The sequence below is a fragment of the Dendrobates tinctorius genome, unplaced genomic scaffold (assembly GCF_039654945.1).
Source record: "Dendrobates tinctorius isolate UK_male_01 unplaced genomic scaffold, ASM3965494v1 ptg000133l, whole genome shotgun sequence".
Classification (NCBI taxonomy): domain Eukaryota; kingdom Metazoa; phylum Chordata; class Amphibia; order Anura; family Dendrobatidae; genus Dendrobates; species Dendrobates tinctorius.
The window spans coordinates 48,126,879-48,153,820 of record NW_027361801.1 but is presented as its reverse complement, the minus strand read 5'-3'; the positions used below and the strand labels follow the sequence as shown (position 1 = coordinate 48,153,820).

The following is a 26,942-nucleotide window of genomic DNA, read 5'->3' as shown; positions in this document are numbered from 1 at the left end:
ATAGGCCATGAGTTCACGGAAAGCTGCGCTTTCCACCAACCGATAGGGCATCATCTCAAACGAGATTAGTTTGACAATGTGGGCGTTCAAACCCAGTGTACGCGGATGAGAGACTGAGTACTTTCTTGACCTACTCATAGTGTCTGGGAGGGTGAGCTGGACTTGAGAGCTGCATATGGTGGAAGTAGCGGTGGACAGGGCGGACAGAGAGGGTTGATGATGGTGATGGAGTTGGTGTTCTTTCTGATGGCCTAGATTCAGTATTTCGTTGATATAACAGTGGGATTCCCTGACTGCTGTGGCCTTGCAACGACACCTCAACATTTGCTGCTGTGCTAACCGGTGGGCTTACAGTGGGGGAAACAATGTAGCGTTGCTGACTACCTTCTTTGTGATCAGTTGCACATGTGGCACTTGAGGTTTGGTGTTGTGTCCACGCTTGCAAGTGCATGCTGGTTAAATGTCTAAGCATGCAACTGGTATTCAAATTTTTCAGATTTTTCCCTCGGCTAAAGGTCTTTGCGCACTTCTTACAGATAACCTTGGCCTGATCATGAGGATTTTGTTCAAAAAAGTGCCTCACTGCACTCTTCCTACTTTGGCAGACATTTTGCGGCCTAGGACGCTGTGATGTTTTGACCCTCTGGACAAGCTGTCCAGCAACTCTTTTGATTTTTGGAACCTGTCTTTGGAATGCTCCGGGCCTGCCAGATAACAGCTGTTGCGATGTTGATGTCTGCTGTGGATGCTCCTCATCTGAGCTATTGGAAGCAGCACCCTCTCCCCCCAATGGATGCCAATCTGGGTCAACAACTGGGTCATCCATCACCTCCTCTTCAATGTCATGTGCACCTTCCTCTGTGTCACCGTGTATGGTGGTATAGTGTGCGGGAAGGGGCACCTGAGTCTCATCAGGGTCAGAATCTGGCTCTGTACACTGCGAGGACAATGTAGTGCTCTGAGTGAATGTACCAGCAGAATCATCCATCAGCGGCTGTGCATCAGTGCACTCCATGTCAGATTCATCTTGGCCTGGGTAATTCACCATTTCACTTGATAATCCAGGCATGGTATGTGAAAACAGCTCCATGGAGTAATCAGTAGTATGGCCTGCGTTATCCTTCAATCTTGGTTGTGGTGAAGGACACAAGGAAAGGTGTGGTTCATGAACATGAGCCTCCAATGACGACTCAGTGCTTTACAACTTCAGAAGAGGAGGCGATATAGCTGGAGGCTGAGTCAGCAATGTAAGACAAAACTTTTTCCTGATGCTCTGGCGTTAAAAGCGGTTTGCCAACTCCTAGAAAACTAAGCCTTCGAAGCCTTATGGAGCCAGACGATGACGCAGGCTCAACACCTCCTGCATTCGGTCCTATTTTGCTTTTGCCACTACCATCAGATCCACCACCAACACCATCATTACCAGCTGCCAAGCCCCGCCCAATTCCACAGCCTCTTCCACCAGCCTTCCTCATTTTTGGTAGAAATGTAGACAAAATCCTACAAACTATATAGTAATGTAAAACAGGGTACAAGGTGACTATAGGACAGGGGAGATTTAGATTTTCTGCAGACACTTGTGGACACTGGACACTTGGATTGTGTGAGGCCCACTGAATATCACAGTGCTATGTCACAGGCTCGATGGCACAGGTGTGAAAAAAGTGACTACAGGATAAGGGAGATTTTGAATTTCTGCAGACACTTGTGGACACTTGACACTTGGATTGTGTGAGGCCCACTGAATATCACAGTGCTATGTCACAGGCTCGATGGCACAGGTGTGAAAAAAGTGACTACAGGATAAGGGAGATTTTGAATTTCTGCAGACACTTGTGGACACTGGACACTTGGATTGTGTGAGGCCCACTGAATATCACAGTGCTATGTCACAGGCTCGATGGCACAGGTGTGAAAAAAGTGACTACAGGATAAGGGAGATTTTGAATTTCTGGGAGATTTTGAATTTCTGCAGACACTTGTGGACACTGGACACTTGGATTGTGTGAGGCCCACTGAATATCACAGCGCTATGTCACAGGCTCGATGGCACAGGTGTGAAAAAAGTGACTACAGGATAAGGGAGATTTTGAATTTCTGCAGACACTTGTGGACACTGGACACTTGGATTGTGTGAGGCCCACTGAATATCACAGCGCTATGTCACAGGCTCGATGGCACAGGTGTGAAAAAAAGTGACTACAGGATAAGGGAGATTTTAAATTTCTGCAGACACTTGTGGACACTGGACACTTGGATTGTGTGAGGCCCACTGAATATCACAGCGCTATGTCACAGGCTCGATGGCACAGGTGTGAAAAAAGTGACTACAGGATAAGGGAGATTTTGAATTTCTGGGAGATTTTGAATTTCTGCAGACACTTGTGGACACTGGACACTTGGATTGTGTGAGGCCCACTGAATATCACAGCGCTATGTCACAGGCTCAATGGCACAGGTGTGAAAAAAGTGACTACAGGATAAGGGAGATTTTAAATTTCTGCAGACACTTGTGGACACTGGACACTTGGATTGTGTGAGGCCCACTGAATATCACAGCGCTATGTCACAGGCTCGATGGCACAGGTGTGAAAAAAGTGACTACAGGATAAGGGAGATTTTGAATTTCTGCAGACACTTGTAGACACTGGACACTTTTGGATTGTGTGAGGCCCAATGAATATCAGAGCGCTATGTCACAGCCTCGATGCAGCAGGTGTGAAAAAAGTGACTACAGGATAAGGGAGATTTTGAATTTCTGCAGACACTTGTGGACACTGGACACTTTTGGATTGTGTGAGGCCCAATGAATATCAGAGCGCTATGTCACAGGCTCGATGCAGCAGGTGTGAAAAAAGTGACTACAGGATAAGGGAGATTTTGAATTTCTGCAGACACTGGACACTTTTGGATTGTGTGAGGCCCAATGAATATCAGAGCGCTGTGTCACAGGCTCGATGCAGCAGGTGTGAAAAAAGTGACTACAGGATAAGGGAGATTTTTAATTTCTGCAGACACTTGTGGACACTGGACACTTTTGGATTGTGTGAGGCCCACTGAATATCAGAGCGCTATGTCACAGGCTCGATGGCACAGGTGTGAAAAAAGTGAATTGTAGAATTGGGCAGAATAGGAATCTCCCTAGAGTGTAGGTCTGTAAGAACGGAACAAGTCCTCCACTTATCCTTCAACAGTGACACACAGATAGCTTCACTGTGGCTGTGATAACAGCCGTTACACGGTACTGTGTGAGGAGCGTACACCGCTGTATGGTGTGAATAAATGCACGCTCAGTACCTTAGCAGGACAAGAAAAAAAATTGGGATTGCTTTTAAAAAAGCAGTTTGCAGAGCAGTGGGGAAACAGCAATGCTGCTGTCAGGAAGCCTTAGAAAGCAGTCTAACAACCAACACCGCTGATCCACCACAATATAGCCTCCCCTTGCACTGCACACACAGTGACTGGTGTGTTGTACAGGCAAAATCGCTAGCAGCAGAAGCAGTTTTTTTTTCTTCTTCCCTGCCTAACGCTCTCCCTACAGAATCAGCCACCTCTCCCTATGCTAAGATCGGCAGAAGTAAGATGGCGGTCAGCGTGCACGCCCTTTTATAACCCCTGTGACGCCCACCAAAGCAAGCCAATCACTTGCATGCCCTTCTGAAAGATGGTGGTGACCCCTGCCTATGTCATCACGTTGCCCACAGTGTCCGTGGATCCTGATTGGCTGAAAAAGAGCGCTAAACAAACTTTTGAAACGCGACTTTGGCGCATAAGTCGCCGACCTCGTGGCCGACCTCATCCTAGGGTCGGGTTTCGTTTCATGAAGCCCGACTTTGCCAAAAGTCGGCGACTTTTGAAATTGTTCGACCCGTTTCGCTCAACTCTACTCAGTACCTCAGCAGGACAAAAAAAAAATTGGGATTGCTTTTAAAAAAGCAGTTTGCAGAGCAGTGGGTAAACAGCAATGCAGCTGTCAGGAAGCCTTAGAAGGCAGCCTAACAACCAACACCGCTGATCCACCACAATATAGCCTCCCCTTGCACTGCACACACAGTGACTGGTGTGTTGTACAGGCAAAATCGCTAGCAGCAGAAGCAGTTTTTTTTTCTTCTTCCCTGCCTAACGCTCTCCCTACAGAATCAGCAACCTCTCCCTATGCTAAGATCGGCAGAAGTAAGATGGCGGTCGGCATGCATGCCCTTTTATAACCCCTGTGACGCCCACCAAAGCAAGCCAATCACTTGCATGCCCTTCTGAAAGATGGTGGTGACCCCTGTCTATGTCATCACGTTGCCCACAGTGTCCGTTGATCCTGATTGGCTGAAAAAGAGCGCTAAACAAACTTTTGAAACGCGACTTTGGCGCGTAAGTCGCCGACCTCGTGGCCGACCTCATCCTAGGGTCGGGTTTCGTTTCATGAAACCCGACTTTGCCAAAAGTCGGCGACTTTTGAAATTTTTCGACCCGTTTCGCTCAACTCTATAAATGACTATGTTAACCTATATGTAACTTTACTATTTTGGATACCGTACTTTCGCTGTGATTCCGTTACCTTGTATCTTTATCCCGGACATTTTCTCCATCCCCCTTTCCCCTTTTCCCTGCCTTTTGTGTGTGCATACCCAGACACTCTGTTTGTCACAATTTTATATTAATAAATTTTGCATTATTTTTGAAATCATTATGAGCCTCTATCTTTTTTCAGGATTTTGTGATATATATGACTTTATTCTGAGCATTTAATTCTATGATCATACATTTATATTTTGCTGATGTTGAGCATGCTCAGATAATACCTCTTTAACTTCTTTCCTGTATTTTCTTGGTTTTTTGGTTTAATTTATTGGTCTAGAGGCTTTTCCACCCGACTATGTGGAATAGTTTTTTGGTTTATAGTGGCAAATCCTTCTGCATTAGGGACTTTGGAAATTGCAGATCAACAGGTCTGGTTTATAAAGCTACATGCATTTGTCCCATGGATTATGTGGGTAAGACCACAAGAGAATTAAGGGTGAGGGTGGGGGAACACCTGGGGGAAATTAAGAATAAGCGAGATACCCCGGTCGCCAGACACATGAATAAGGTGCATCAGGGCCGTGTGAACGACATCACCTTCACTATGATTGAACTAATCAAACCGAGAATGAGGGCAGGCAATACAGATAAGATCATTCTGAGATGGGAGTGTGAGTGGATTTTTAGACTGCAGTCCCTCTCCCCGGATGGGATGAATGAATGCATGTCATATACCTGTTTTATATAGAAAAGTGTCCTGATTTGGATAATTGTGCTCTTCGTAATTTTGATTGATGGGGGTGTCTATCTCTATGGCATATTGGAGTATGCTTGTAAGGCATATACTGCATTGTAGAAGTAGAGTAGAGAAGCCATATTAATTATCAAAATGGTGTATATGTCATAATGTATTTTCAGTTCACAACTTTTTAGACATGCTTCTTTGCTTTAAAGGGCTATTCCAGCTGAAACACATTATCACCTGAGTATTTGATAACTTACGCTAGAGTCGCACCAACGTAAATTGTCTTTTCCGAGAGATTCGCCCAATTATGCTAATTGTACTTTGATCAACGTTTGATCAGGGTGTGATCTGAATCTCTCGGATGAGGAGAAGCTGGAGAAAAACATTTTTCCATCTCCTTCATTCCATCAGTCTGTAAATATTGGACCTCATTCAAATGTCATCCGAGCGCAGTCCGATGTTTTCAACAGACTCATTGACTTTTATGGCCAAGTGCGATCTGATTATCAGATGCAAGTCAAGCATGCTGCGTTTTTTTCACTTGGGCAGACTTTGTCCATGGGAAAAAAAGTGGACATATGCACGGCCCCATAGAACAACATTGGACCGAGTGTAATCCGATGTTCTTTTGGATCATACTCAGACCGAAAATCCGGTCGTGTGCACGAGCCCTTAAATAGTCCAACCAATGGGACGCCTACCAATCACTAGACTGGGGCATATATGTCTTCCCTGGTTCTCCCCTGGCTGTAAGAGTTGAATGGTGCAGGATGTCATGCATGCACCTTGTCATTCAATCAAGTCTTCACAGTTTAAGAGCACAGACAGACGGCTGTATAACTCGTGCGAGGATCACATCACAATGCTCGGACTGGCTGGCTCTCCTGAGCTTGACAACTGCAGAGAAATACATGCTGTCACACTCAGGTCAGGAGAACAGCCAGCCAATCCGAGGATTGTGATGGGATCCTCTCACAAGTTATACGGCCATCTGTCTCTGCCCTAAGAACATGCCCCAATGTGTTCAGTGGATTCAATGTCTAATGGGAAGTGAGACCACGTTATGTAATAATTCGTCTTGGTTTCTAAGATCCGCTGCATGTTGCTAATTATCGGGAACTCCCTTCATAGCCTCCAGAGCGTGAAATTTGAGGCTTATTACTAAACAAAGCTCTTAACAACTTGTGCTGTAACTTTTCTAAACCTGTGTGATCAGCACATGACATGATCTGAATAGGAGTCCTGTAATAGCACATATCCCGTGGCCATGACAGCTGATTGCTTCAATGGGGACGCCCTTTGAAGTTTGCAGTGTGTGTATAATGCTTCCTTTCTATTACTGTTTCAGGGTGTATTATATTGCAGTATTTAATAATATCACATTTTAAAGCCTAATAGCTGGTTTTTGCCCCACTGCTCTCTCCACTGAAATTAATGGAAAACAGTAAAACCAAGGTTAAGCTTTGGCAGATTTGTTGAAAATTTTTGTTGCAGATTCCACACTAAAAAGATGCAATACATTCTAACACAATGAATTGTAATGCGTTCGAGTCATAATGCTGATTGGAAAATTATCTTGAATATTTATGTGATAGGCTGGAATCACACCAGCGTATGGCATCCGATGCGATATGCTAATGATCCTCAGCTCCTGCTCTGCTGTGAGTGTGATCCGAGTGTGAGTGCTCTGTGCTGTCATCCACTCGCATGACAGGATCAGAACACAAATACGAAGGAGACGGAGAAAGTAATTTCTCCATCTCCTCCATAACCTGTCTTGGTGTATATTGGACTGCACTGGGATGACATCTGAGTGCATTCCAATGCACCCATAGACTTGTTCGGGTGCGAGTGAGCCAAGTCTCGCTGCCAATCACAGCATGCTGCAAATGTTATCTCATGCTGAATCGGCATGTGATAATCGTAGATCTGAGTTGCTCCATAGAGTTAAGCCCCGTTACACATAGCAATATTGCATATCGTTGTAAAGTCACCGATTTTGTGACGTAGCAGCGATATTGCTAGCGATATCGCTATGTCTGATACTTACCTCCGACCGGCTCCCCCGCTGCTCATCGCTGGTCGCGCGAGAAGGTCCTGGATCATTTCTCGTCGGGCGCTTCCTGCTGGGCTTCCTGTGGCGCCGACGAGCGACGCGTGGACGCGGGCGGGAGGACGTCAGGATCGCCGCGTCTGACAGGTAAGTAGCGACCCCCGACCCCAGCGATGTCGCTGGTGAGATCTGCCTGTGTGGCAGCTCACTAGCGACCACTTAGCGATGCACCAGCAATCCATATCGTTGTCGGGATCGCTGGTGCATCGCTAAGTGTAACGGTACCCTAACACTGGACAGAGTGCTATGCGAAGTTTTAGCACAAAGCACTCGGCTGTGCTACACAGTAGTGTGACTACGGCCTTAGACTGGGGCTCAAATGTGACACTTGCCCGCGACCAAGGTTCGAGAGGTGCTGCTGCTACATCACAGCACAATACAAGTAAATAGGGTCACATCGCATCGCCGCAAACAAGTCCCAAGAAATTCTGATGCAGTTGCGTTTGTTGTGACTTGCTTGTTGCAGCGCCTTCAGTGTCACAATATGACTCCACTCACTTGTATTGCACTCTGATGTAGCAGCGACACCTAACTTGTGTCACAGACAAATTTGCAGTGTAGTCCTAGCCTAAACTAGTCCTAAAAATTTGCACCAGCTAAAATTTGAGGATTTTGCCATCTAAATTGCAATAAATGAAATCTGCTCTTAAAGTCTGCAGCATTTTTTTAATGCATCCTGTACTTTTTAAAATCCAGAGAAAACATTTTCATGCAGTGAGTTAGAGGGGTTGTCAAATCTTTTGCTAAAAATTTGCAGTCACCTTATGAGACTGCAAACACCTGAATCCTCATAACTGGTGCACCACGCACTGTCAGGATTTTCCTGTATCAGCAGCAAGCGTGAGCGGTCAGGTGACTGCCAGTATGCGGTATGTACTGTATAGTCCTGGTCACATTCCAACTAGAAGCGCAAAACCTCACTCAACTCCACTTGTATTGAGCAAGCCCGAATACATCTAGTTGGAATGTGGCCAAAGTGTATGTGCAATATGTATATTTTATATATATATATATTTTTTTTTTTAGAGATATATTTGCATATCATGTGACCTCCCGCTCACACCACTAACACAGGAGAATCCTAATAGCACTCAGTGCACACGCTGAAGACTTTTGGCCAAAGTCTATACAATCGCTTTAACGGGAATCTATAACCAGAAAAAACGCTATTAACCTGCAGATATGGAGTTAATCTGCAGGTGAATAATGTTACTAACCTGCCCGGCACCTGCAAATGGCCAAAAGCTGCAGAAAGAAAAATAACTTTATTTTCCCTGTTCCGGTTTCAGTCACAGCGGCTCCAGCACTGACTGAGTCACCACTATGAGTATAGAGTGTAGCGGCTGTAACCGCACCCCCGGCCCTGACTGATAGCAGACCCCAATGCAGAGCCTTTTCTCCCCACAAAGATCGGCTAAGTGCAGACGTCAGGCAGGTTAGTATCGCTATTAACTTGTAGATTAAACCCACAGTAACCCCGCAAACAGGCAGATTGCTACAGCGTTTCCCTACACATGGAGACTTGGCCTTGGAGAGTTGATTTTCATTTGTAGCTCCCACAGTGCATGTGAGCTAACTATCTCCTTCATTAACTAAAAGGCAGTTCAGAGGTCCCAATTGGGTGACTATAGAAGTAAAATATACATGGCAAACATAAAAAGCGGGCAATGAATGGCAGCGCTGCACAGCTTTTTCTTTCCATGCCAACATGCAGCATTCATGAATGATAAAGCTACTCCAATGAATAAAATACAGAACATGAACACTTGTAAATGTCATCATCAGGGCAGTGAGGCTCTTTAAAACATTAATATGAAAAGGCAAAACATATTTATGCTCTAAATTCATCGTGCCCTAAATTACATAATAATCGCAAAAAAAAAAGCTCTGAAAAGCTTATGAAACCAAATACTGTTTGAGTCGCTGACACAGAAAACTGAAATAAAGTAAACTTCGCAGTCAAATGCATTTCTGAGCTACTTTGCAGCAAATTGATTAATACAGAATTCATGAAATCCTCTCAGTGGAAGCTGGTTAATGAATGCATAAGCTGCTAAACCGCCTTTCCTAAGCTTTATTTCTTCATTTATTCTTCTCTACAGGATCCTGCAGGAATTTTTGAGCTGGTGGAAGTGGTTGGAAATGGGACATATGGACAAGTCTACAAGGTTTGACTGATTTCAGTTTTTATAATTCCCAGTTTGCTAATAAATAGAAAATTATTTAATCTGTTTGTTTCACACCAAAAATCAAAATTTTTGAAAATAATTCAAATTTTTTGTAGAGAGTGATTTTTCATCCTTGTTAGAAAAGAGTCTGTAAAGTACTGCAGAATACGTTGGTGCTCTAGAAATAAAAATTAGTTTAATAAGGATCACATGGCCATATAACTCGGACGAGGATCGCAACGCTGTGCTTGGACTGGACGTCAGGTCTCGTGACCTGAGCGTAACAGCATGTATTTTTATGCAACTGTTGGGTCGGCCAGTCCAAGCATTCCGTTGCGATCCTCATCCAAGTTAGATGGCTGTCTGTCTCTTCCCGTAATGTGCATTTAAGTAAGCTGGCAATTGGCAAACAAGCTTTTCTATGAATGTTCGTTTACAATGATCAGCTCGTGTAAACATGTGTTTATCTGTACAGTAGTTATTTCCATTTATTAGTCCATTTTGGGAGCAAAAAAACAAAAAATATCCCAGTACAGTTTCCATTCAATAGAAGGTGAACTTAATTGTCATAAAATGTCTTTGACTCTCAATTTTTTTCGACCGGAACAAAAAATTTAATCTGCACAAGTTTTTAATTTGGCTAAAAAACCCAGATAGCACACTAATACATTTAAAATTTCAATCTATGGGATGTGGATTATAATGGATGGTAATTGGGTATGTCATCCTTTAACAGGTCCATTTTGTTATCACAGAGCATGCACAGAACACTAGAGATGTTCAGAAACACCTCTGGTTAAAACAGAAAAAAAGGATCCACTGCAGATGAAGCAAAACCAATGCAAAACAGAAACCAAAATGATCATTTTTAATTTTGTAAAACATTTGATTTTTTTTTTTTTTTAAGACTTAAGTATTCAAAAATGGACTTGGTGAGCATCTGTTTTTGCTTCATTGGTAATTATTATTATTATTATTATTTATTGTTATAGCGCCATTTATTCCATGGCGCTTTACATGTGAGGAGGGGTATACATAAAAACAAGTACAATAATCTTAAACAATACAAGTCATAACTGGTACAGGAGGAGAGAGGACCCTGCCCGCGAGGGCTCACAATCTTCAAGGGATGGGTGATAATACAGTAGGCGAGGGTAGAGCTGGTCGTGCAGCGGTTTGGTCGATCGGTGGTTACTGCAGGTTATAGGCTTGTCGGAAGAGGTGGGTCTTCAGGCTCTTTTTGAAGGTTTCGATGGTAGGTGAGAGTCTGATATGTTGTGGTAGAGAGTTCCAGAGTAGGGGTGATGCGCGAGAGAAATCTTGTATGCGATTGTGGGAAGAGGAGATAAGAGGGGAGTAGAGAAGGAGATCTTGTGAGGATCGGAGGTTGCGTGCAGGAAAGTACCGGGAGACGAGGTCACAGATGTATGGAGGAGACAAGTTGTGGATGGCTTTGTATGTCATGGTTAGGGTTTTGTAATGGCGTCTCTGGGCAATTGGGAGCCAGTGAAGGGATTGACAGAGGGGAGAAGCTGGGGAATAGCGGGGGGACAGGTGGATTAGTCGGGCAGCAGAGTTTAGAATAGATTGGAGGGGTGCGAGAGTGTTTGAGGGGAGGCCGCAGAGCATGAGGTTGCAGTAGTCAAGGCGAGAGATGATGAGGGCATGGACTAGGGTTTTTGCAGATTCTTGGGTGAGGAATGAACGGATGCGTGAAATATTTTTGAGTTGAAGTCGGCAGGAAGTGGAAAGGGTTTGGATATGTGGTTTGAAGGAGAGATCAGCGTCAAGGATTACTCCGAGGCAGCGAGCTTGTGGGACTGGGGAGAGTGGGCAGTCATTTACTGTAATTGATAGGTTCGTAGGGGGGGTCACGTGAGATGGGGGAAAGATGATGAATTCTGTTTTGTCCATGTTGAGTTTCAGATATCTAGTGGAGAAGAAGGATGAAATAGTGGACAGACATTGAGGGATGGATCAGTAATGGATCTGTGTTTTTTTTAATACTGGATCTGTTACAAACTAATGACGAATGGTTATGTAAACAAATCCTAAGATGTAAGCAGTAACCACTAGCCCATGTAGGCAGTATCGGACTAGAGTGCTAAGGGCCCACCTGTAACCAACTCCTGGGCCCCATTTTCAATTACATGTAAATGTGACATTAATCTCGGTTACAAATACAGGTGCTTCTCACAAAATTAAGATATCATTAAAAAGTTAATTTATTTCAGTTCTAAAATACAAAACCTGAAACTCATATATTATATAGAGTCATTACAGAGTGATCTATTTCAAGTGTTTATTTCTGTTAATGTTGATGATTATGGCTTACAGCCAATGAGAACCCAAAAGTCATTATCTCAGTAAATTAGAATACTTTATAACACCAGATTAAAAAATGATTTTAAAATCTGAAATGTTGGCCTATGGAAATGTACGTTCGGTAAATGCACTCAATACTTGATTGGGGCTCCTTTTACATCAATTACTGCATCAATGTGCTGTGGCATGGAGGCAATCAGTCTGTGGCATTGCTGAGGTGTTATGGAATCCCGGATTACTTTGATAGCAGCATACAGCTTGTTTGCATTGTTGGGTCTGGTGTTTCTCATCTTCCTCTTGACAATGCCCCGTAGATTAATGCCCCGTAGATTCTCTATGTGGTTAAGGTCAGGCGAGTTTGCTGGCCAATCAAGCATAGTGATACTGTTGTTTTTATACCAGGTATTGGTATTTTGGCAGTGTGGACAGGTGCCAAGTCCTGCTGGGGAATGAAATTTCCATGTTCTAAAAGCTTGCCAGCAGAGGGAAGCATGAAGTGCTCTAAAATTTCCTGGTAGACGGCTGCCCTGACTTTGGTATTGATAAAACACAGTGAAACTACACCAGCAGATGACATGGCTCCCCAAACAATCACTTATTGTGGAAACTTCACACTAGACCTCAAGCAGCTTTGATTGTATGCCTCTCCACTCTTCCTCCAAACTTTGGGACTTTGATTTCCAAATGAAATGCAAAATTTACTTTCATCTGAAAACAACACCTTGGACCACTGAGCAACAGTTCAGTTCATTTTCTGCTTGGCCCAGGTAAGACGCTTCTGACATTGTCTATTGGTCATGAGTGACTTGACCCAAGGAATGCGACACTTGTAGCCCATGTCCTGGATACGTCTATGTGTGGTGGCTCTTGAAGCAATGACTCCAGCAGCAGTCCACTCCTTGTGAATTTCCCCTAATTTTTGAATGGCCTTTTCTTAACAATTCTTTCAAGGCTGCGGTTATCCTGGTTGCTTGTGCACCTTTTTCTACCACACTTTTTCCTTCCACTCAACTTTCCATTAATATGACTGGATGCAGCACTCTGAACAGCCAGCTTCTATAGCAATGACCTTTTGTGTCTTATCCTCCTTGTAGAGTGTGTCAGTGAATGGCTTCTGAACATCTGTGAAGTGAGCAGTCTTCCCAATTATTGTGGCGCCTACTGAAACAAACTAAGGAACCTTTGTAAATGCTTAGGAAGCCTTTGCAGGTGTTTTTGTTAATTATTCTAATTTATTGAGATAATGACTTTTGAGTTTTCATTGGATTTAAGCCATAATCATCAACATTAACAGAAATAAACACTTGAAATAGATCACTCTGTTTCTAATGACTCTATATAATATATAAGATTCACTTTTTGTGTTTAACCCCTTCACGACCTTTGACGCCACGTAGGCGTCATGAAAAGTCGTTCCAGAACGACCCATGACGCCTATGTGGCGTCATGACTTTAAAGCCCCCCTGCGGGTCGGGTGACCTAGGTCACTGAATGGTCACCCGACCCGCAGATACAGGGGGCTTTGTTCTTCGCCATAGGGGCTGTGGCATCGCCCCCACGTGGCTACGATCGCTCTGATTGGCTGTTAAACATGAAACAGCCAATCAGAGCGATAGTAATATTTCATCAATGAAAATTGATGAAATATTACAATCCAGCCATGGCCGATGCTGCTGTAGCATCGGACATGGCTGGAGACACCGATTCCACCCCCCCACCGGCGATCGCCCCACCCCGCAACTGAATGACAGCGGCGATCTGCCGCCGCTGTCATCATCTGCCCCCCTCCCATTCCCTCTGCTCCCCGCCAGCTTCCGATAACCCCCTCACCCCCTCTCACCTCCCCCGGCACCTTCTAAGTCCCCCTGTCACTCCCGTTGTCCGGCGGGTCCAGTTCACAGTGCGCCCGCCCGAAACTGCTGGCTGCAGATTCCATTCTTTCATTTTGATCACTCTCACAGTGATCAAAATGAAAGAAAAAGTAAATAAACCCCCTGATTATCACCTCCATAGGTAGGCACAACCAGTAAAGTAAAGAAAATATTTTTATTTTTCCATTAGGGTTAGGGTTAGGATTGAAAAGAGGGTTAGGGTTAGGGTTGAAAAGAGGGTTAGGGTTAGGGTTGGAAAGAGGGTTAGGGTTGGAAAGAGGGTTAGGGTTAGGGTTGGAAAGAGGGTTAGGGTTGGAAAGAGGGTTAGGGTTGGAAAGTGGGTTAGGGTTAGGGCTGGAAAGAGGGTTAGGGTTGGAAAGAGGGTTAGGGTTGAATTAGGGTTAGGGTTGGAATTAGGGTTAGGGTTGGAATTAGGGTTAGAATTAGGGTTAGGGTTGGAATTAGGGTTAGGGTTGGAATTAGGGTTAGAATTAGGGTTAGGGTTGGAATTAGGGTTAGCGTTGGAATTAGGGTTAGGCTTGTGGTTAGGGATGTGTTAGGGTTAGGGCTGTGGTTAGGGGTGTGTTGGGGTTAGGGTTGGAGTTAGAATTGAGGGGTTTCCACTGTTTAGGCACATCAGGGGGTCTCCAGACATGGTGCAACCATTGATTCCAGCCACTTTTGCGTTCAAAAAGTCAAACGGTGCACCCTCCCTTCCAAGCCCTGACATGTGCCCAAACAGTGGTTTACCCCAACATATGGAGCATCAGCGTACTCAGGAAAAATTGCACAACAACTTTTGGGGACTAATTTCTCGTGTTACCCTTGGGAAAATAAAAAATTGGGGGCTAAAAAATTATTTTTGTGGAAAAAAATGATTTTTTCATTTTCACGTCTCTGCATTATAAACTTCTGTGAAGCACTTGGGGGTTCAAAGTGCTCACAACACATCTTACATATGTTCCTTGGATGGTCTAGTTTCCAAAATGGGGTCACTTGTGGGAGGTTTCCACTGTTTAGGCACATCAGGGGCTCTGCAAACGTAATGACGACCGCAGACTATTCCATCAAGTCTGCATTTCAAAACGTCACTACTTCCATTCCGAGCCCTGACGTGTGCCCAAATAATGGTTCCCCCCAACATATGGGGTACCAGCGTACTCAGGACAAACTGGACAACAACTTTTGGGGTCCAATTTCTCCTGTTACCCTTGTGAAAATAAAAAACTGCGAGCTAAAAAATCATTCTTTGAGGAAAAAAAATTATTTTTTATTTTCATGGCTCTGCGTTATAATCTTCTGTGAAGCACTTGGGGGTTCAGTGTGCTCACCACACATCTAGGCAACTGCCTTATGGGGTCTAGTTTCCAAAATGGGGTCACTTGTGGTGGGTTTTCACAGTTTAGGTACATCAAGGGCTCTGCAAATGTAACATGATGCCAGCAGACCATGCCATCAAAGTCAGCATTTCAAAATGTCACTACTTCCCTTCCGAGCCCTGACGTGTGCCCAAACAGTGGTTCCCCCCCCACATATGGGGTACCAGTGTACTCAGGACTAACTGTACAACAACTTTTGGGGTCCAATTTATCCTGGTACCCCTGTGAAAATAAAAAATTGCGGACTAAAAATATTTTTTTTAAGAAAAAAAAATATTTTTTATTTTCACGGCTCTACGTTATAAACTTCTGTGAAACACCAGGGGGTTCAAAGTGCTCACTATGCATCTAGATAAGTTCCTTAGGGGGTCTAGTTTCCATAATGGGGTCATTTGTGGGGGAGCTCCATAGTTTAGGCACACAGGGGCTCTCCAAACACGACATGGTGTCCGCTAACGATTGGAGCTAATTTTCATTTCAAAAAGTCAAATGGCACTCCTTCCCTTCTGAGCCCTGCTGTGCACCCAAACAGTGGTTCCCCCCCACATATGGGATGCCAGCGTACTCAGGACAAACTGGACAACAACTTTTGTGGTCCAATTTCTCCTGTTACCCTTGTGAAAATAAAAAATAGCGTGCTAAAAAAATCATTTTTGAGGAAAAAAAATGATTTTTTATTTTCACTGCTCTACGTTATAAACTTTTGTGAAGCACTTGGGGGTTCAAAGTGCTCCCTACACATCTAGATAAGTTCCTTAATGGGTCCAGTTTCCAAAATGGTGTCACTTGTGGGGGAGCTCCAATGTTTAGGTACACAGGGGCTCTCCAAACGCGACATGGTGTCCGATAACGATTGGAGCGAATTTTCCATTCAAAAAGTCAAATGGTGCTCCTTCCCTTCCGGGCCCTGCCATGCGCCCAAACAGTGGTTTATGACCACATATGAGGTATTGGAGTACTCAAGAGAAATTGTCCAACAAATTTTACGATCCATTTTATCCTGTTGCCCACGTGAAAATGAAAAAACTGAGGCTAAAAGATAATTTTTGTGAAAAAAAGTACTTTTTACGGATCAATTTGTGAAGCACCTGGGGGGTTCAAAGTGATCACTATGCATCTAGATAAGTTCCTCAGTGGGTCTAGTTTCCAAAATGGGGTCACTTGTGGGGAAGCTCCAGTGCTTAGGCGCACAGCGACTCTCCAAACGCGACATGGCAAGCGCTAAATATTCCAGCATATTTTCCATTCAAAAAGTCAAATGTGCTCCTTCCCTTCCGAGCCCTGCCGTGCACCCAAACAGTGGTTTATGACCACATATGAGGTATCGGTGTACTCAGGAGAAATTGCCCAACAAATTTTAGGATCCATTTTATCCTGTAGCCCATGTGAAAATGAAAAAAATTAATGATAAAAGAAAATTTGTGGTGCAAAAAATAAAATGTCCATTTTTTCCTTCCACGTTGCTTTAGTTCCTGTGAAGCACCTGAAGGGTTAATAATCTCCTAGAATGTAGTTTTGAGTAGCTTGAGGGGTGCAGTTTTTAGAATGGTGTCACTTTTGGTTATTTTCTGCCATATAGACCCATCAAAGTGACTTCAAATGTGAGGTGGTCCCTAAAAAAAATGGTTTTGTAAATATTGTTGTAAAAATGAGAAATCGCTGGTCAACTTTTAACCCTTATAACTTCCTAACAAAAAAAAAAATTGTTTCCAAAATTGTGCTGATGTAAAGTAGACATGTGGGAAATGTTATTTAGTAACTATTTTGTGTCACATCACTCTCTGGTTTAACAGAATAAAAATTAAAAATTTGAAAATTGCGAAATTTTCAAAATTTTTGCCAAATTTCTGTTTTTTTCACAAATGAACGCAAAAATTATCGACCTAAGTTTACCACTAACATGAAGCCCAATATGTCACGAAAAAACAATCTCAGAATCGCTAAGATGCGTTGAAGCGTTCCAGAGTTATTACCTCATAAAGGGACACTGGTCAGAATTGCAAAAAATGGCCAGGTCATTAAGGTCAAAATAGGCTGGGTCGTGAAGGGGTTAAGAACTGAAATAAATTAACTTTTGATGACACAATGAACTGGGTAGATTGTACAGAGAATGGCAGTATCTTATTTATTTCACATAGTGATTCAAGTATATTGTGCCAAGTACGGCTCATATAAGAGGGTGGTGGCCCACATAGAGGCATAAGGGCCCACCAGAGGATACTCCCATTCTACTGTTGGCCAGTCCAAGCCTGCATGTAGGAGATCTTCAGAAATCTAACGGAACTTGAGTAGGCATTTTCACCTGCTTTTACTAAATAGCAATCAGCAAATCTACTTGCCAATTCTCCTGGGACATCCAGAAAAAAAAGGCAAAATTCACTGGAGTCTTGGACAAGCAAATCTCCAGACATTCCCTTAACCCATTCCTGACCAGTGACACAGCGTATGTGTCATGAAAGTTGGTGTAAATCCGACCAATGATGCATATGATGTGTCATGACTTGATAGCCCCTCTGCAGGTCAGGTGACCGGGGTCACTGAAAGGTCACCCGACCCTCAGGTACAGGGAGCTTTGTACTTCACCCCGGGGGGGTGGCTTTGCCCCCCCCATGGCTACGATCGCTCTGATTGGCTGTTAAAAGTGAAACAGCCAATCAGAGAGATAGTAATATTTCATCAATGAAATTTGATGAAATATTACAATCCAGCCATGCCCGATGCTGCAGTAGCATTGGACATAGCTGGAGACCACGACCTGACCCCCCCCACACCGGCTGATGGCTGCGATCTGCTCCCGCCACCGACTGATGGTAGCGATCTGCTGCCGTCATCTGCTCCCCTCCCTTCCGCTTCCCCCTCCCTTCCGATCACCCCCCTGGTACCTCCTATGTCCCCATGTCGCTCCCGGTGTCCCTCCACCCTCCTGCATGGGTGCCGCCATCTTCCAAAATGGTGGGCGCATGCGCAGTGTGCCCGTTGAATCTGCCAAGCAGTAGATTCCATTCATTCATTTTGATCATTGTGATAGATCCTATCATAGTGATCAAAATAAGAAAAGATAGTAAATCACCCTCCTTATCACCCCATAGGGACAAATAATAAAATAAAGAAAATATTTTTATTTTTATTTTTCCGTTAGGGTTAGAATTAGGATTATGGTTAGGTGTTATGACTGGGTCACCGAGGAGGAAAGCAAAACCAAGCTAAGCCACAGAAAACCAGAGAGGTTGGTAACTAAGCGGATTGCAGACCCCTGATCCTGTCCACACAACTAGCAGTAGCCGTGGAGCGTACCTACGATGATCCTAAATGCCTCGACACAGCCAGAGAACTAAATAAGCCTAAAGCAAGAAAGGGGAAATCTAAACTGCCTTAGAGAAGACCCCAAAGGAATAGATAGCCCCCAAACATATATTGTCGGTGAGACAAGATGAAAACACAAACGCAGGTAGGAAAATAGACTGAGCAAACGATGGGGCCCACACTAACTAGGACAGGAAAAGAAAGACTCTGTGTGCAATCACGCAAAAAACCCTGCAAAAAATGCCCAACACATCTGACAGAAAAATACTGAAGTCACTAGACTTCGCCCACTATATCAGCACTCTGGTATATTCTGAAAGCAGAGCAAAAAGAGTCCAATCTAATAAGGGACAAAAACAAACTGGCACAAGCAGTAACATAAGGGTAGAAATTCAGCACAGCCCCAGCCGGAGCTGGCTGATCACACAAAACTGAAATAGACAAGACCAGATCAAATGTGAACAATAGCAAAAGAACACTTATCTGAGCATGCAGGGACTGAGCTGGGAACTAAGACCTCAGGAGGCAGGAAAAATCACCAGCAAGGATAGAGGGAGTCGGCTGTCTTAAATCCAGTCAGAAACTCCAGATCTCCGGTCATCTTCCTCATTATCAGGTGGCAGGCCTCTGTTAATTAGATCAGCTCCACTACCTCCAGTAACCACCAGAGGGAGCCCGGAAAGAGAACTCGCGACCCCTCTGTCAGTAACCAGCTCCACTACCTTCACTAGTAACCAGAGGTAGGCCAGAAAGCGAATTAACAACAGTTAGGGTTAGAATTAGGGTTAGTGTTGGAATAAGGTTTAGGGTTGGAATTAGGGTTAGGGTTCAAATTAGGTTAGGGTTTGGGTTTGAATTAGGGTTAGAGTTGGGATTAGGGTTAGGGTTGGAATTAGGGTTAAGATTAGGGTTAGGGGTGTGTTGGGGTTAGGGTTGGAGATTAGGGTTAGGCTTGTGGTTAGGGTTAGGGTTTTGGTTAGGGTTAGGGGTGTGTTTAGGTTGAGTTAGAATTGAGGGGTCTCCACTATTTAGGCACATCAGAGGGTCTCCAAACATGACGTGGCGCCACCATTGATTCCAGCCAAGTTTGCGTTCAAAAAGTCAAACAGTGCTCTCTCCCTTCCGAGCTCTGCCATGCGCCCAAACAGTGGTTTACCCCAACATATGGGGTATCAGCATACTCAGGACAAACTAGACAACAACTTTTGAGGTCCAATTTCTCCTGTTACCCTTGTAAAAATAGAAAAATTGCATGCTAAAGTATAATTTTTTGAGGGAAAAAATGATTTTTTATTTTCACGGCTCTGCGTTATAAGCTTCTGTGAAGCACTTGGGGGTTCAAAGTGCTCACCACACATCTAGATAAGTTCCTTGGGGGGTCTAGTTTCCAAAATGGGGTCAGTTATGGGGGGTTTCTACTGTTTAGGCACATCAGAGGCTCTGAAAACGTAACATGACGCCCACAGACCATTCCATCAAAGTTGGCATTTCAAAAAGTCACTACATCCCTTCCAAGTCCCGACGTGTACCCAAACTGTGGTTCCCCCCACATGTGGGGTACCAGCGTATTCAGGACAAACTGGACAACAAATTTTAGGGTCCAATTTCTCCTGTTACCCTTGTCAAAATAAAATTGTGGGCTAAAAAAATCATTTTTTGAGGAAAAAAATGACTATTTTCACAGCTCTGCGTTATAAACTTATGTGAAGCACATGGGGGTTCAAAGTGCTCACCACACATCTAGATAAGTTCCTTGGGGGGGTCTAGTTTCCAAAATGGGGTCACTTGTGGGGGTGCTCCAATGTTTATGACCACATATGAGGTATCGGTGTACTCAGGAGAAATTGCCTAACAAATTTTAGGATCCATTTTATCCTGCTGCCCATGTGAAAATGAAAAAACTGAGGCTAAAATAAAAATTTTCTGTAAAAAAAGTACTTTTTTTAACAGATCAATTTGTGAAGCACCTGGGGGTTCAAAGTGCTCACTATGCATCTAGATAAGTTCCTTGGGGGGTCTAGTTTCCAAAATGGGGTCACTTGTGAGGGAGCTCCAATGTTTAGGCACACAGGGGCTCCTCAAATGTGACATGGCAACCGCCAAATATTCCAGCATATTTTCCATTCAAAAAGTCAAATGGCGCTCCTTCCCTTCTGAGCCCTGCCGTGCACCCAAACAGTGGTTTATGACCACATATGAGGTATTGGTGTACTCAGGAGAAATTTTAGGATCCATTTTATCCTGTTGCCCATGTGAAAATAAAAAAATTGATGCTAAAAGAAAATTTTTGCTGGAAAAATTAAAATGTCCATTTTTTCCCTTTCACGTTGCTTTAGTTCCTGCGAAGCACCTGAAGGGATAATAATCTTCTTGAATGTAGTTTTGGGTAGCTTGAGGGGTGAAGATTTTAGAATGGTGTCACTTTTGGGTATTTTCTGCCATATAAACCCCTCAAAGTGACTTCAAATGTGAGGTGGTCCTAAAAAAATGGTTTTGTAAATTTTGTTGTAAAAATGAAAAATCACTGGTCAACTTTTAACCCTTATAACTTCCTAACAAAAAATTTTGTTTCCAAAATTGTGCTTCTGTAAAGTAAACATGTGGGAAATGTTATTTAGTAAATATTTTGTGTCAAATACTTCTCTGATTTAACAGACTAAAATAAAAAATTTGAACATTGCGAAATTTTCAAAATTTTTGCCAAATTTCAGATTTTTTCTCAAAAACGCAAAGATTATTGACCTAAATTTGCCACTAACATGAAGCTCAATATGTCACGAAAAAACAATCTCAGAATCGCTAGGATCCGTTGAAGCCTTCCAGAGTTATTACCTCATAAAGGGACACTGGTCAGAATTGCAAAAAATGGCCTGGTTATTAAGGTCAAAATGGCTTGGTCATGAAGGGGTTAAACCTTACGGAAAGCTAACAAAGGTTTCTTGTCTATGACAGAGTAATGAATCTAATCTTCAGCATGTAAGTGCTTCATGCCCCTTATGCAACATTTCTTATGGACATGAATCACAAAAAAGTGGCAAATAAGAAATTAATTTACTTTATAGTCCCCTAGAATGTAAAAAAAAAAAAGAATTGATGGTGCAAAACTTGAAAGGTTGCTGCAACTTTTAACCATGAATAACTGGAAATGGACATGGAACTATGGTCCTGATACATCAAAATGGTTGCGTAAGGTTGTGCAACAAATTTGCAACTTTTAGCAATATCATGCTAGTTTTGTCCATCTCTGAAATCTTACACCAAAAATTTTATGCTGTTATGCACTTGCATGCCACTTTTAAGATGTGCCTGATTCATTAAGAATCACGTGCCCCTTAATGAATCAGGTATGTCTGAATCCAGCATTAAAACTGATATGATCAATTCTTTTACTAAGGAATCAGGAGTGCAAGTCTCCATTTTTTCCCTTTCTTTGCTCCACATTGTTTCCATGTCAAAATGGATAGATATAGTCTGAAAAATGCGGTATCTAAGATGCACTTTATTCCCCCAAAAATTGTGGGGTAAATAGGGGTGCATCTATAGTCCTAATGTACTTACCATGAATGTGACAACAGCAGGATTCTGGTGATTCTGCCGACCCTGAACTGGGAAGAGGAGGGTATTCGGTGGTCCAATGCTGCGTGGTGAAGATCTGGCTCCCATCCCAGGCTGGTGTGGCAGGTTCAGCAGTGCTCGGTGGTGCGGAGGCTCTGCCAACATTTTGTGAAAGCATGGAGTCCCCACACTTCCCTTGCTGCAATGCGGTGACCTCCGGGAAAATGGCTTCCAGAGGCGGTGCATGTGCAGATTGAGATCTCGGCGAAGTCCCGAGATCTCGGGAGATGAGATATCAGTGCCGAAATCTCAATCTGCATATGCACTGCCTTTGGCGGCCATCTTTCCGGACGCTACTGCATTGCAGCCATGGCAGTGCAGGGGCTCCAGGCTTTCACAAAATGTCGGCTGAACCCCTACACCACCAAGAACCACCAAACCTTCTGCATCAGCCTGGCATGGGAGTCAGATCGTCACCAAACATCTCCTGTGACCCAGCTACACCAGTGCTTCTGTTACCCCCCGTTAAGCTGAATTCAGACTGTAAAATGGACCCCCATGTGATGCATTGCATTTTTTTTCCCTATTTTCCTTCAGAAAATTTGGGGTGCGCCTTATGATCCAGTGTGTCTTATAGTCTGAAAAATACGGTAGATAGGATTGAATAAAATACATCAGTAGGTTACGGCCTATATGTTGCAGGAAATAACATGTTAAACCAAAAATCAAGACAACCATAATGGATAAATGTTAGCCAGAAACTGGTAGAAGACCCATATAGTTCCCCCACTTAATATAAGGACACACCAGTAAATGTGGAGTACTCCCAACAACATGCACAACACCAAAGAAATGGAGTAGCCAAAAACCACAGGAAAAGGGATTTATATATATCATAGAAAATACATCTTTACTGAATTAAAATATCAACCATTTATAATACATGAGGTTTTTTTAGAGGTATAGTCCAGATAAGACTGCAAGGGATCACCACAATGAATTTAATTAGGGCAAAGGTAAAAATAGAGGTGCAGGTATACAAATATTAGTGTGCAAGGTACTAATGAATATTGCAATAGGCCCAAAAGCTTATATTAAAACACCAAGCACCAACTATACATCAGAAAAATGCACCTACTGCAGGTAAGTGTCTAATAAGAACACCGGGATTAGTGCCCATAGTGGCCAATACTCATGTTAGCACTTACCCATATTGCCAGTGTTGTAAGGGTGAACACCTGGCCTTTACCCCCGACACGCATTTCGCAGCAGCTCTATCAAGGGGAGGTGTATTCCTGGAATCCCTGATCTCTCTCTCTCTCTCTCTCTATACTGTATATATATATATATATATATATTGTAATAGCAGAAATTAGTTATTTGGTGGGAGATTCCTTTCGTTTATTATGACGACTCCCCTTTTGGTCCACATAAAAATGGCCGCGGTTTGTGCGCGTGCGCTGTGTGATCGGTATTGGCACACTATGTTCTGGCCATCTATTATGAGTCGCGCGCATCATATTGACGTCATGTGGGCGGTTGTTTACCGTGCATGCGCGCGACTCGTGTGATGGCGGCGGATCATGGTACTGACGCTATCCGTTACCACTGGGCATGCGCCGCTGTAACTAGCTGGCTTCCGGGAATTGGTATATATATAGATCAGGAATACCAGACAGAGACCTCCCCTTGATAAAGCTGTTGCGAAACGGGTAATGGCGAGGTGTTCACCCTTACAACATGGGTAAGTGCTAACATGAGTATTGGCCACTATGGGCACTAATCCCGGTGTTCTTATTAGACACTTACCTGCAGTAGGTGCATTTTTCTGATGTATAGTTGGTGCTTGATGTTTTAATATAAGCTTTTGGGCCTATTGCAATATTCATTAGTACCTTGCACACTAATATTTGTATACCTGCACCTCTATTTTTACCTTTGTCCTAATTACATTCATTGTGGTGATCCCTTGCTGTCTTATCTGGACTAAACCTCTAAAAAACCTCATGTATTATAAATGGTTGATATTTTAATTCAATAAAGATGTATTTTCTATGATATACACTCACTGGCCACTTTATTAGGTACACCTGTCCAACTGTGTGTTAAGACTTAATTTCTAATCAGCCAATCACATGGCGGCAACTCAGTGCATTTAGGCATGTAGACATGGTCAAGACAATCTCCTGCAGTTCAAACCGAGCATCAGTATGGGGAAGAAAGGTGATTTGAGTGCCTTTGAACGTGGCATGATTGTTGGTGCCAGAAGGGCTGGTCTGAGAATTTCAGAAACTGCTGATCTACTGGGATTTTCACGCACAACCATCTCTAGGGTTTACAGAGAATGGTCCGAAAAAGAAAAAAAATCCAGTGAGCGGCAGTTCTGTGGCCGGAAATGCCATGTTGATGCCAGAGGTCAGAGGAGAATGGGCAGACTGGTTCGAGCTGATAGAAAGGCAACAGTGACTCAAATTGCCACCCGTTACAACCAAGGTAGGCAGAAGAGCATCTCTGAACGCACAGTGCGTCGAACTTTGAGGCAGATGGGCTACAGCAGCAGAAGACCACACTGGGTACCACTCCTCTCAGCTAAGAACAGGAAACTGAGGCTACAATTTGCACAAGCTCATCGAAATTGGACAGTAGAAGATTGGAAAAACGTTGCCTGGTCTGATGAGTCTCGATTTCTGCTGCGACATTCGGATGGTAGGGTCAGAATTTGGCGTAAACAACATGAAAGCATGGATCCATCCTGCCTTGTATCAACGGTTCAGGCTGGTGGTGGTGGTGTCATGGTGTGGGGAATTTTTTCTGGGCACTCTTTGGGCCCCTTGGTACCAATTGAGCATCGTTGCAATGCCACAGCCTACCTGAGTATTGTTGCTGACCATGTCCATCCCTTTATGACCACAATGTACCCAACATCTGATGGCTACTTTCAGCAGGATAATGCGCCATGTCATAAAGCTCGAATCATCTCAGATTGGTTTCTTGAACATGACAATGAGTTTACTGTACTCAAATGGCCTCCTCAGTCACCAGATCTCAATCCAATAGAGCATCTTTGGGATGTGGTGGAACGGGAGATTCGCATCAGGGATGTGCAGCCGACAAATCTGCGCCAACTGTGTGATGCCATCATGTCAATATGGTCCAAAATCTCTGAGGAATGCTTCCAGCACCTTGTTGAATCTCTGCCACGAAGAATTGAGGCAGTTCTGAAGGCAAAAGGGGGTCCAACCCCTTACTAGCATGGTGTACCTAATAAAGTGGCCAGTGAGTGTATATAAATCCCTTTTCCTGTGGTTTTTGGCTACTCCATTTCTCTGGTGTTGTGCAGGAAATAACATGTGACTTATTATACATGATGTAAAATATGTAACACATTTAATATGAGTCCCATCACTTTCCTGTGTGAGAAATGGACATCCTCCGATATTTACCTGTCAAACAAATTACATCACTTGTTATCTTAGTGACTATGGGGTGAGGTCTCTTAGCACAATTATACGTACTTTCAAAAACACAAATGGAGTACCCATTTTTTTAATGTTATTGTAATTTGCTTTTTAGAAGTCTACCTAAAAAGCATCAAGCATCGGCACCTAGATCTGTAGTTTTAATGCATAGATTTGCAGTAAATAAATAAATTTAAATCTAATGAAAAAATCTGGAATATAAAAAAATATCAGTGAATGCCTGACAAATTGACAATGTATCTTTTTTATTTTACATTTGAGTATTAAAGGAACAATTGAAAATTACCAGAATATATATAATTATATAATATTAGCTGAAGAGCCTGACACTGCCCAGGCATAGTAACTAACTGCGGTTAGTTATAACAAATTATAATCATTATAGCTATATATATAAAGCTGAGTGTATAGCCCCGCCCATTCCACATAGCCATATTCACTATAATATCCCACATCATGCCGTCAGCCAGAGCCACCGGACAACTCCCACCAATATCCCACATCATCCCGTCAGCCTGGAGTCAGAACCAGAGAGCTGAGTGGAACGGTCCTAACTTCCATACTGGGGATCCCTTTAAGAGAGGCCTGGCGTCAGAACCAGAGCGCTGAGTGGATTTGCCCTGACTTCCATAACAAGGATTCCTTTAATAAAAGCCTGGGATCAGAACCAGAGCGCTGAGTGGATTTGCCCTGACTTGCATACCAGTGATCCCTTTAATAGAACCCTGGGGTCGGAATCAGAGTGCCGAGGGATTTGCCCTAACTTCCATACAGGAGATCCCTTTAAGAGAGCCTGGGGTCAGTACCAGAGCATTTGAAGGCAATTGCCCTGACTTCCATACTGGTGATCCCTTTAAGAGAGGCCTGGGGTCAGAATTAAAGCACTGGATGGATTTGCCGTTACTTCCATACCAGAGATCCCTTTAAGAAGGGCCTGGGGTCAGTACCAAAGTGCAGAGTGGATTTGCCCTAAATTCCATACGAATGATCCCTTTAAGAGACCCTGGGGTCAGAACCACAGAGTTGAGTGAAACTGTCCTAACTTCCATACCGGGGATCCCTTTAAGAGAGGCCTAGGGTCAAAACCAAAGCGCTGGATGGATTTGCTCTGACTTCCATACCAATGATCCCTTTAAGAGGGAAGATGTGCCTAAGGGATGGAGGATGTTTGTTGGGTATATGAGCACGGGAGGGGGGATTCATTTCTGTCATGTGCTCTCTGTTCCTTTCAAGGGGGCAGACAATGGCTGGGAGCTTATGTTCCCAGGGATGCTAGATTTCTCCCACCATGTCAGTGTCTGCTGAGGTGTTGTCAAGTGGGAAAACTGTTGGTCATAGCAACCAATCACAGCTCAGCTTCTTTTGAACAGCTCTGGTGAAATGAAAGATGCTTCTTGATTAGTTGGTGATATACACACACACACACATTCATTTTTATATGTAGATATATATATATATATATATACATATATATACATATATACACACA

At 43.5% G+C, this 26,942-nt stretch overlaps 1 protein-coding gene across 1 annotated transcript in view; it reads left to right on the top strand.

The window, feature by feature from the left end:
- The window catches only part of NRK (Nik related kinase), a 427,476-nt gene that overhangs the window by 35,599 nt on the left and 364,935 nt on the right, over window positions 1–26,942 (top strand). Inside the window, exon 2 of the mRNA XM_073543628.1 lies at window positions 9,476–9,541. Within this exon, the coding sequence (XP_073399729.1) occupies window positions 9,476–9,541 (66 nt within the window). The remainder of the gene's footprint in view (window positions 1–9,475; window positions 9,542–26,942) is intronic.